The 13369-nt window shown below is 34.3% G+C and overlaps 1 protein-coding gene across 1 annotated transcript; it reads right to left on the bottom strand.

Annotated features, from left to right (window-relative positions):
* Positions 1 to 12130: 12130 nt before the first annotated feature.
* LOC117320538 (macrophage migration inhibitory factor-like) lies at positions 12131 to 13052 on the bottom strand (the record flags this gene model as incomplete). The annotated part of the gene is given in 2 exon segments (XM_033875109.1): positions 12131 to 12548; positions 12883 to 13052. Coding segments are annotated over 2 exon segments (237 nt in total), but the record flags the coding sequence as incomplete, so codon positions are not given.
* Positions 13053 to 13369: the final 317 nt, after the last annotated feature.

Raw genomic sequence — 13369 nt, 5'->3', positions numbered from 1 at the left:
CACCTGAGACAAAGTCTCAGGTGACCTATTCTTATCGCCTTTTGTCCGTCGTCATCCGTCGTGCGGTGTCCGTCGTCCGTCCGTAAACAATTTACATTTTCAACTTCTTCTCCAAAACCACTGAACCAAATTCAATGAAATTTGGCAGGGAGCTTCTATGGCTAAAGGTAAACCAAAATTGTGAATTATATGGTCCCCATCCCCCAGGGGCCTGAGAGGCGGGGCCAAAAAGGGTCAAATTGACTAAAACTTCAAAAATCTTCTTCTCTACTCTCAGGTAAGGTGGAATCAAATACTCTTCATAAATGAAAGGGTCTTAAGGTGCTTTACCAAAATTGTGAATTTCATGACCCTGGGGTCTCATCTTTGCCCCTGGGGAGTGGGTAAACTTTACTATAGTTTATATAGGGAAATCACATTTTTGACTATTATTTGTTGGATTTGTGTTGGAATTCATTCTAACTTGTATCAAATTATCAGCATAGGATGACAGTTTGATGGTATGTACATGTTGGCCCTGGTTGACCCCCAGGGGCTGGTGGGCGGGGCCAAAAAGGGTCAAATTGACTGAAATTTCAAAAATCTTCTTCTCTACTATCAGATATGGTAGAATCAAATACTCTTCATAGATGGAAGGGTCTTAAGGTGCTTTACCAAAATTACCAAAAGGGTCAAATTAACTGAAATTTTAAAGATATTCTTCTTACAACCAAAATAATGTAGAATTAAATACTCTTCACAGATGGAAGGGTCTTAATTCAGGTGCTTTACCATGATTGTGAATTTCCTAGCCCTGGGGTCTCACGTTTTCCCCATGGGAGGGGATAAACTTTACTATAGTTGTAGGGAAATCACATTTTTGACTATCATTTGTTTTATTTGTTTTGAAATTTATTCTAAATTTGTTAATATTATCAGCATGGGATGACTGATTAATGGTATGAACATGTTGGCCTTGACTGACTCAAAGGGGGTGATGGGTCAGGCCAAAAAGTGTCAATCAAATTTACTGAAATATTTCAAAAATCAGGTGACCGTTCAGGCCCATGGGCCTCTTGTTTTTTTCGAAAAACCATTTTTCAAAATGGCTGCCGGCTTCTCATCGCTTGAGGCTTGTCCAGACAACTCCTCCTAAAGTACTACTCCGATTTAAATGAAACTTGGTATACATGATCAGTATAACATGTAGTTGTGCATCCCACATTTTTCTTTCCGAAAAACCAATTTTCAAAATGGCCGCCGACTTCTCATTGGTTGAGACTTGTCCGGACAATTCCTTTTAAAGTACTACTCCGATTTTAACAAAGCTTGGTATACATGATCAGTATAACATGTAGTTTTGCATCCCACATTTTTTTTCTTCAAAAATTCATTTTTCAAAATGGCTGCCGGCTTCTCATTGGTTGAGGCTTGTCTGGACAACTCCTCCTAAAGTACTACTCCGATTGTAATGAAACTTGGTATACATCATCAGTATAACATGTAGTTGTGCATCCCATAACTATTTCTTTTTTTCGAAAAAAACATTTTTCAAAATGGCCGCCGGCTTCTCATTGGTTGAGGCGTGTCCGGACAATCCTAAATAACTACTCCGATTTTAACGAAACTTGGTATACGTGATCAGTATAACACGTTGTTTAAAAATGGGAAATAAATAGTTGCACTCCTGGGTCAGGCAGGGGACTTTGTATTGCTGTTGCAATACTATCCATCCTTGTTTCAAATGTAGGCGTTCAGGGAATCAGCCATTCAAACAGCATTGTTTTAACCCATAAGCGCAGTGTTTTCTTTAAACCAGTACTGATGGTTATTTTCTTTAATGATCGTACCTAAAAACGTTATTATCCCCCGCGAAACGCGTTTGCGGGGGATAATGAATTGGGCTCCGTGCGTCCGTCCGAGATTCTTTTCCGGGCTATAACTCCATAACCGTTCAACGCAGCTCCTTGAAACTTTCTGTATATATCCGAATAGTGCCCTAGTTGTGCCTTCTGCTATTGCGGACCTTCCATTTTCGGTATTTTTTCTGTCACCATGGAAACTTAGTCAAAAATACCAAATTACTGTTTCCTTTTGTTTCCGGGCTATAACTCCATAACCGTTCAACGCAGCTCCTTGAAACTTTCTGTATATCAGACTAGTGCCCTAGTTGTGCCTTTTGCTATTACGGACCTTCCATTTTCGGTATTTTTTCTGTCACCCTGGAGACTTAATCAAAAATACAAAATTACTTTTACCTTAATAACTCTTACTTTGAGCTTGATATATACATGTATTTGGGTTTTCATACCAACTGCGGGGCGCGGGGGATAAAGCCAAGCTTTGCGGCTCCTTGTTCAGCTTGCAATCAATTTAAAAAGGACATCACGGTAAAAACGTTGCAATGTTCACCGCGTTTTGTTCCTTTCCAGTTATGTTTCTGTGCTGTTCCAATGTTCACAGTCAATCCCTATGTCCAGCTTGACCACTCGATTTAGATGGGAATCCCCCTCTAAATTTAGCGCGGAAATTATTTTTAAATCATTACGTGACTGTTTTGAAATCGTGGCAACACAAACACGCGATAGTTTACAAGGCGGTATCTATATTCCATCTGAGTTAGTTGGATAACGATACTATACACAGTGGTTTAAATGTTAAATAACACGTTCTGTATATATTATGGCACACATATTTATGTGTAAATAGGTGTAAACACTGTTCATATAGTATAGTTACAGTAGCGATGTATTGGTACAGACTGTATAAATGTAACCGAGTTTGTGTTAATATTACCAGAGACTTGTATATCACAATGATATACAAGTCTCTGATATTACCGAGTTTGTGTAAATATTACCGAGTTTGTGTAAATATTACCGAGATTGTCATGACCTGATATTACCGAGATTGTCACGACCTACTATCAAACAATCAAGCAGAATACTAGCGGCGTCCGTATTACTGCTGTTTTCATGTTTGAACTGTTACAATCTATTGTACTGCTTCCCAAGTTTAATTCTAGGATTGTGTTTGACCCATTTTCCTATTATTCTCTTCATTTATTGCGGAAGCTGTTATCGTTTTCAACCGCAGTCAATTCACATTGGAAGCCATAAGCGCATGCGTTTATCGTATATGTCACAAAAGTTGCATATTCAGAATGATAACTTTTTAATAATTGATGTTTTTATGTACATACATCATCAAATTCGAATGGTTATTGTTCAGAAGGTTATTTTTTTAAAAGATATACCCAATAATATGATAAAAAATACAAAATAAATGTTGTCTCTTTAACTTTGTTTCGTTTTTAACTGTATATCTGCATTTTCCATTGACCGCTACATTGACCAATCACATACTTCATCTTGACCAACAACGCCACCTGTCGCGTCATATCCTGGGCCAAAACAAAATTAGACGGCTTTGTCGAAAAAATAGTCAGAAATACCTATATATATTGAATATATATATAGGTATTTCTGACTGTTTTTTTTTAAATATAAAACTACACATGCCCGTGTCCAAGAGGAAGAGAATTGCGCTTTGTACCAAAATAAAATACTGTATATGACCAGTACATCGCCTGGGGCTTGTCGTGATGATAAAATGATAAGAAACAAACAAATGTTCATTAAAGAATTTTATTCTTTACTTGTATTTTTATATCACGACAATTTCATTCAACATATACAAATACACAATAAACATTACTCTGTTAAACTGTTTTCAACAGAAAGTTAAACATACAATGTTTATTTTTATATTTTTATAGATGTGTGTCACAATGACTTTCTTGTTAAAAACTTTGTCAGATCATTCCAGAGTTTCTGACTAATCTTAATTAGACCAGCCTTGAAATATTCCTTGTTTAGCATTGATCAACCCACCCTACCAGTTATGGGAGTACTGGGTCGGTAGGTAGGGAAAATGTTTTATTCTATTTGGGAAAACTATGAAGGACACTGAAACCAAGTTATGATGAAAGACATTGAATTTTAATTCTCGAAATGCAAATCAACAATGTCAACAAATTTAGCAGCAACAACAATAAGAATTATACAAACACAACCATATTTTATACATTGCATAGGTATAACTTACATGTAGTATATTGAGTCTATGGAATTTGACTAGTATAATTTACCAGGGTATACAAACACAACCATGTTTTACATAGAATGTCGCCTGTGCCCATTAGAGTGATATGAACTATTTATCTGTCATCCAAATTGTATTCATATCGACTGTATACTACCATTTGGTAACAGTTAAATACATATTTACATTCATATTTTTTTTATTTACTGAAGCTTAAGACGCATTTAAATTTGCCGCTTCCCCTATCACTGACGTCATCAAATCAAATACTGGAACAGCCGAAATTTCCAGAAGGAATAATATAGTCCCTCATGTCATACCGACAGGATATGGGAAATCTTTAATATTTGAAATTGTAAAAAAATATTAAAAACTCTGCTGTTATTTTGATAAATCAACTAAACTCTATTAATGCCGAGCAGGTAGACAGGTATGACAAACCTTAACTCCATAAAAAGTTAGGTAACCTTGAAGAACGGCGTTTCTTTATTCTTCAAAAACATTCGTTTTTGATTGGACACCCGGAGCATTTCCTGCAGAATGATCTATTCAATGTGTTGTGTTCGGAGGAGCTCCAGCATAATGTTAAATTTATATTTATTGATGAAGAACACTGCATTCATCTTTGGGGCGAAGAATTCCGACAAGATTTCATGAAAATACAAAAACTGAGAGCACTATTTCCAAGTGTAGCCCAAGTTTTCTCTGGCCCTGTCACCATGTCTGGCCTACACCAGACATGGTGACAGGGCCAGAGAAAACTTGGGCTATTCCAAGTGGTGAGTATAGTCGGATATACAAAATACTGTCAGTGTAATATAGTTCATTTATAATAAGGAGTTAGATAATGATATATAAATAATATGGTAAAATACAATGTTGTTTATTTCCATGTTGCATATCACATATTACATAATTTAAGTAAAAATTAAGTCTGATTGCTATGCTGTATTTTTTTTTCTATAACATGATTGTAACTAGGTTGGTCTAATTAATACAGTCATTCTAGTTTTACAATTTATAAATACAAAATTAGCAGTTCCATTATATTAATATGTCATTTACAATGTACATGTATATGATACAATAATACATTTTAAGATGTTTTCAATCAACTGATCGGGAGTAACAATATGTTTCTAACGATTAATTGATCAATCTGTAATGAGATATATAATCCTGATATTTTCATCAAGGATGGCGTGATGCCTGGGATCAAATCCCTCTCTAATGGGAGAGGCCCTTATATATATCTCGCATTGTATAACAGGTTATCGAATTTATGAAGGAACAAACATGAATAACTTCTGTCATGTACAGAGTACTGATTTCATTCATATATATAAATGTGTTTTTCACAACTACATAAATTACAAAATGTACAATATTTTTATCATAACGAAAGTCAAAACATATTAATACATGGGTGAAGACATGTGAAATAAATTTAATATGCATATCTTTCAATTTCCATTCTTAGCAAAAGTTTTAGTACTGACTTGAACTGCTAGTAACAAAACCATTCAATTGATCACATGTAATCTTTTGATCGATGACTTTGTTCTGATCAAATCCTCATTATGTAGAAATAACATCAAATTGAACTTTCAAAAAGCCCTGCAAATAAAGACAATGAAAGGTCATATTTATCTGTCATTCAACCATTAATACAACAACTTTTAAGAGACAAGGATTTCCCTATAACTGTTGTGTATTCAAAACTAAAATGGTGTGGGTTTGCATTGATGTATCTAGACAATCCAACGATTTGAAAAGAAAAGTGGCCCAGTTTCACTCACCTTGTACGCTGGATGTAAGTTCTAAAGTTAAAAATTTAATTCTGAAATCAAATATTGTTTTTCTTCTTAATTATCAACCGACGGATAAAGCCACTCAAAATATTCCCTGTATCAATGCAAGTTCAGTTTTAATTATTTTTTACTGTTTAATTTCATACCTGTCAATCTTCCAATTTCAAATTTCAGGAATTGATATGCAAATCAGTTTAATTAAAGAAAAACAATTAATTCCTGGATCAGGTTGCATGGATCCAAACATGTTTTGATTTCAGTGATTTTGTTTCAATTTACATTTTCTACGTGCATGCATAGGTTACACTGAACTTATTATTTGGTTGCTATAATAATCAATTACGTAAGTCTGTTTTAAATGTTTATAATGTTCTTAATGTAAAAAAAAAAAAAAAAAAAAAAAAATATTTTCAATTAGATGTTCCCTGCAAAAAAAGTAAGAAAATAATTTTGTAATTTTCACTCAATTAAACAAATTACATTTGCAGCTTTTCTTATTACACTGATGCAGTGATATTATTGTTCATTTTGAAGATAAACATGTGAAAGACATTTATTCATTATAATCCATGCACCTCCCCGTATCACTAATTCTACAGCTACTATGCTTGACATATTTTTCACTAACAATGTCAATATATTCAATTATACTGAAGTCTTATCTCCTCTATGTAGGGACCATAGTCCGATATTAGCAAGCATTTCCTTTAAAGTTCTTAAGAAACAGTCCTACAAGAAAACTATCTACAAATTTCAGGAAGCTGATTGGAATGGTCTGAAAACTGATTTACTCTATACTAATTGGGATGAATTACTTTCTAACACTGATAATAACACTCTTTCACTAATTCTCACATTCCTCAAAAAACTGTGATAATTCGCCCTGATGATAAACCTTGGATGACTAATGAAATTAGGTTACAACTCAGAAAAAAATAGAATTCACAAGAAAGCCAAAAAAAAAAAACCAGAGACCAAGATTGGACTAAATTTCGAATGATTCGTAATGAAACTATTTTAATGATAAGAAATGCAAAGGAACAATATTCAAATAAACTTCAGAATGCACTTGCTGATAAGACTGTTCCTCCTAGGAAATGGTGACGGATAATCAAATCTATCTGTAAATTATCTAATACTTGTAATAATTCTTCACCCATAAAATACAATAAGACAATAATTGTTCATCCACGTGACAAAACCCAACAACCGAGCTGGTGTTTAGTGTGAGATTTTGGAGATCATAAGTTCAAAGGTCAAGGTCACAGGTCAAAACACGGATTTTTCTTTGAACGACCATAACTTCATACACGATCGTTCTATGTCATTCTCGTTATTATTATTATTCTTAACACTTTTTTTGTGACCAAAATCTCTCAAAAACGAATGCAGATAGAACGTTCATATCTTAGTACATGATAGACAATATCAAGCTGTCGATCTTGGTGCAATTTGATGTTCATACGTTCAACGGTCAAGGTCACAGATCTATAAATAGAACATTTTTGGACGTTTTTTGAACTATCATAACTTCATAACGGATCGTTCTATTTCGTTCCCGTTCAGTGTGTTATGTAGATCAGGGACAGAGCTAACTTTTCTCCATGCCATCTTATCAGAGAATATGTCAAGGTCATGACCTCGCCAAGGGGTAAAGAAAATATCGAAAAAAAAATTCTCAATCTGAAAACTGTTTTCATCCCAAACAAAAGAGTATGATGCACTGAGACGAAATATGAACTTTTTTTGATCGTCGGATGAAAAATGACGGAGATATGGCACTTTGAAAATTTCGAAGTTTTTCCCGCCAAAATTCAAAAATCGGCAAAAAAAGACTAAAAATTTTTCAGCTCCTTCATTTATACACATACAGATTTGATATTTGGCACAACAATAGCATGTAAGAGTAGCTACAAAAAATACTATTTTTCATTGACCTTGACCTTCATTCAAGGTCAAATTATCAAAAAAACTAAAATTTAAAAAAAATCTTTTGACTCAGGCTCTTTTTCTGTTCGTTGTATTCCTTAAAACAATCAGTGCATCTTGTAGATCATGGTCGGCACTAACTTTTTTCTTATACATGTTATCAAAAAATATCTCAAGGTCAAGGTCTAAGCATGAGGTCAAATCAAGGTCAAAAATATAAAATTCAAAATTACTAATTTTTTTTATATGAATCGGAAAGCGCATGATTAATCATGACAAACGGTGCAAGTTTTATGGTCGTGCGATAAAAAATGACGTAGAAATGGCACTTTGAAAAATGTTGGTTTTCCCGCCAAAATTCAAATTTGTCCCAAAAATGCACTTAATTTCCATTTACTCCTATATCTTTACACATACAGATTTGATTTTAGGTACAGTGATAGCTTGGACAAAGTGCTACAAACTTAATTGCTTTTCATTGATGTTGACCTTCGCTCAAGGTCACAAAGGTCAAATGATCAAAAATCGAAAATTTCAAATTTTCAAAATAGTTTCATCGTATGTGAAAGAAAACGTTATTTTAAAGATGTTTGCAACGTTAGAAGGTCAACTGATCGGTTAAAGAAGGGAAGCGAAGAGAAAACGAATAGAAAACGAAGAGAATCGTAGGTAAAACGTACAAAAGCGTTCGTCAGAATGAGAACATGTCAGCGATCTTTTTCTTGTTGGAAATCCCGTGTTTTGATCTTGATCAAATCTAGTTAAAAGGAGTTTCCATTGTGTTACTGTTTATTTGAAAGAATGAATATTGTAGGTGTCCTTTATAGCGGATATGAGCATGTCCATGTCTCGTTCGGGAGTGACTATGTATGTTGGGTTGATTTGGTGTACAATTTGAAAAAAAAATGGATGATTCCTGTGTTTAGAGAACCTATCTGTAGTGTTGATCATTGTAGTTTGCGGATCGTATCTGTTACTGAACTGGTGTTGTGGTGTCTGGTGTTGCTCTTCGTTAATTTTTATTCTATTTTATTAATTTGGTTGCGTTATGCGAGTCATAAATGAAAGAGCAATATTCAAGTGTTTGTCCGACTAGTATTTTGTATGCGTGTTCTTCAATATGTAATGATTTTTTTTTAGATTGCATTTTTAAAAACCTAGGGACCTATTTGCATTGGCTGTAATGTTGTTTATATGTTTGTCTCATTTTGATTTAAACATATTTTTATTTGTAAATGAACTTTACAAAGGGATTGGGCACAAGTTATACAACTTATATAAAGCCCTTTCCCGATATAGTTATACATAAACATTACAACAAGATGGCATATTTACACATTTACATATTTAAATTGAGAGAGAGAGAGAGAGAGAGAGAGAGAGAGAGAGAGAGAGAGAGAGAGAGAGAGAGAGAGAGAGAGAGAGAAAGAGAGTTACATATCTATATATATCCATCCAAGCAATTTAGATAAGAGCTAATCTTCGCCGATGCCGACAACAGAAGTATACACAAAGCGCTTTCCAAAGCTTGCTGCTGGTACTAATGTTCATCACTTCCCATGCCAATGTTTCTTTCTCCTTTCACTCCTTACTTCCTTGAATATCCGTTTCTCTTTTGTTGTCGGCAACGGAAAAGAATAAGTATAATCAATTGATACTATATGTATACACACACACACACTTGTGTATACATACACAAAAACATAACATACCATATGTAAATATATACATAAAATATAAATTTAAAATGGGTGTAGGAGAGAAATCAGAATCTATTTGAGTTAGCGATGTATATCTGAGTGACTTGACAAATTCTTAAATTTTCATCATGCGATAAATCATTTCTTCCGTGTAAAAGTAACTGCAAATCTAGTGGAATATAGTCATTCAGATCACGAAACAATGATATTCTCTGGTTCACATAATCATTACAAGCAAAGAAAAAGTGATATGCATCTTCAATTGGATGTCCACATTGGCACTGACGGTAATTAATCAAATTTACTCTATATAGGTCATTGTTAAGTGTGCTGGATTTGTTTCTTAGTCTAGCATGCAATATATTTAATTTTCTATCACCGAAAGAATAATAATTTGGAACCACAGAACTGTTTGTGAGAGATTTTTTAAAGGATGGATAAGACACGCTATTTCTGATTTCAAGATCAAGTTGGTTCCACTGTCTCATCGTAGGTTAGTTTGTATTGTTAATCCTTAATATTTCCTTGAATCTATTGGTGTACTGTGTGGTTATTGGGTTTATAGTCAAGATGTATTTTATTGTGTTTTTATTACGTTAAATAATTAATACAAGACACCTCGACAATGATGATTGAAAGCTGTCTATCGTAACAAGTTATTTCAACACACAAACATGCTAACAAGGGAACAGGTACCCTACCCGGTTGTCCAGATGTACCGACTGAATATAGATATCACCCCACCTAGAGAGTAATAATTACATATATTTACATTTGTCTGGCATTGTCACTATATAGTCTGTTTGAGAGCTCTGGCGTTGATGTACGTTTAAATGCCAACCATCACGCGCTACACTTATCAGCGTATTAATACAACACAAACCGGAACCACAATATCCAGGATAATTAAAGTTAACGACTAATTATTTTGTCTACATTATTTGTTATGACAAATATGCTATTTGTGCATTACGTTGATAATAAAATGATTAACAAAATTGAGGTTTTTTTTAAATTTTCAATGTACTATTTTGTTTGCCAAAAAACACGCGACCATGTTCCGGTTGTTCCAACGACTGACAAAAAATCTGCTGACTGTCGGTAAGGCGGGAATTCTGAATTTTAAATATGAATTATAGCATTTAAAAATGAAAAAAGTAAAAGGAATGTAAATATAAGCGTTGAACTGTTTTTGTATGGTATTTATGATCTATTTGAATGCCAGAGCTTTGCAAGCAAACAAATCATAATGTATGATTTGTTTGCTTGCAAAGCTCTGGCATTCAAATGTATGATTTGTTTGCTTGCAAAGCTCTGGCATTCAAATAGATCATAAATACCATACAAAAACAGTTCAATGCTGAAGAATTACATAACTAAAAGCGATCTTCGTGACGGTATACCGTGGTGTCCTTGTCCTACAATGAATGTACAGTATAAGTGTGAAACATATTTAAAATATTCTATATGCGTTTGTGAAGCATGTTACCTTTTCCGGCTTCCCCAATTGTGTTGATATGAAATTTAGATGCATCCAGAAGAAACTGGTTCACATTCTCAGGCTTTGCCACATTGGTATAGATTGCAAAGATCGGCATATCTCTCTTGTTTTGGCAACACGAAACGAAAGGTGTATAGCTACAGGAAAGGAGGTATAATAGTAGTGCATTTTACCAGAGACATGCGATTGTAACGGTTTATCCTGCTTGGTTCACCGTTGTTCTACTATCCAGGGTTCCTACGTAAGATCGTCGCTGGTGCTACTTCGCTGCTAGTGTATAAAATAACCAAACAACGACTGCGATTTGATGACATTTATTGCCAGACATTGGTTACATGAGACATCGACATGGCCATGGTAAAGTGAAGCACCCTGCACCATCCTAAATTTCTTGCCCCCCCCCCCCCCCCCCCCCCCCCCCCCCCCCCCCCAATCATTGAACAGTTTATTCAAAAAATAGATTTGGTGAAAAAAAATTAATTTAAAAGAAAATAGTGAAATGCTTCATTTTACCATGGTCATGGTAAATTGAAGTGCCCCGCCCCACCCTAAATTTCTTGACCCTCACACACATTTTTCGTGTGTTAATGTGTCAAGGGAAATTAAACAATATAATTTCAAAAAGATTTGGTGAGAAAAAGTTAATAAGTAAGAAAAAAGTAAAATGCTTCACTTTACCAAGTAAAGCGCCCCGCCCCACCCTAAATTTCCTCAACCCCCCCCCCCCCCCCCCCCCAACATTTTTTGTGTGTTAATGTGTTCAGAGGAATAAAAAAGGTACATATGTACTGTAAAAAAGATTTGGTGAAAAAAAAATAATTTAAAAGAAAATAGGAAAATGCTTCACTTTACCATGGGCTTCACTTTATCATACTACACTGATACCGGGGGTCGCGTTATGGTATAAGCTCACATTGGTCTTTTGGACCATGTGAGCTAAAAATTATTCCTGTATTTAAATATCGTATATAAAGGTGCTATTCATTCGTGTCTATCTATATTGATTACTACATTTATGGATATGTATACATCATCGATAGACAACAGACACTTTGGTTCTAGAATAGTTTTTCACTCACAGCAATAAAATTCAGAAAAAAAATCAATGCATGTTTTGAAATCTTTATTCCATTTTTCAAGTAAATTTCTCCCAGAAGCATCTGATTAACCTCTCTTAGGACTATCAGGTTCCAATAACCAAGTGTTCCAAGGTACTAGTCTTAAAATAAACACATTGTCACATGTAAAGTGCTGCACCAAGCAACGAATACATAATAGTATTGGTACAATAATGAAGACATTGACAATGTGTTTATGGAAGTTTTCCATTAGGACATTAACTTCGATTCCACACAACCTGTGAAAGTGTACATCGACGAGTGATACAAGGGAAGTAACTCTGATATTCACATGTATTGCGGATTGTATGTAGAAGGGAGATAACCCCTACATATATATTAAGCAAATGTTTTCCCGTCAATCCCGACATCTGTCCTTTTGAGGTCTGTAAAATTTACGTAAAATCTGTAAGAGGAAAAAGAAATTTTGTTAAACCTGACCTTTTCAACTTGAAGATTCTTATCAAATTCATAAGCAATGCTACAAAGTTAAAAGAATAATAATATTCCTTGTAACTCTTTGTTAAATCAAGCTTTCATATATTTTATTATAATTTAATGCTCGATCTTTGCAAGTAATAAAGCTGTGATGTTAACAAAATGATAATGAAATTTAAACATGATTAATTTTAGGGAAACACATATTGCCATTATTGGTGTCTCTTTAAAACAACAGAGATATATTTAATGCCATTCCTGGTTTTGAGACCATCTCTGCATATTGTATACATGTACTTTACCTGTCTTTTGGTATGGATAGCTTTTCAGCTATAAATTCCCCAATTGACTTTGTATGCTCATTATTTTTCTCTGTACCAAGGCCAATACTGTAGAGTTCCACACTACCACAAGGCTCAGTAGAACCTCCATGAGACATCAACTGGTCTGGGTGAAAACGCACAGTCACGAACTGCAACACAAAAAAGAATGGTCTCCTGTTATTGTAATTAAAATAAAAGCAGCCATTTCAACTGCTCTCATATAAAGTCATTATCAATCCCGAATAAAAGTGAGCAGAGGCTGGTAAAACTTAGATATACATTCAGCCCTTCATTAATAAAACAAACTTGGTCAGAAATTCACGAAATATTTCTTCTCTTGTAAGACTATCAGAACATTTGCTGTCCAGTCAATGGTATTACCAATGGGTATGGTATTTACGATGAAATCTATGGCAAAATTCATGGTAAAATGTGAATATCGGGAAATTAATGAGATATTAGATTG

This window comes from Pecten maximus, unplaced genomic scaffold (genome assembly GCF_902652985.1).
Source record: "Pecten maximus unplaced genomic scaffold, xPecMax1.1, whole genome shotgun sequence".
NCBI lineage: Eukaryota > Metazoa > Mollusca > Bivalvia > Pectinida > Pectinidae > Pecten > Pecten maximus.
The sequence above is the reverse complement of the archived record's forward strand: the minus strand, read 5'-3'. Positions and strand labels throughout refer to the sequence as shown.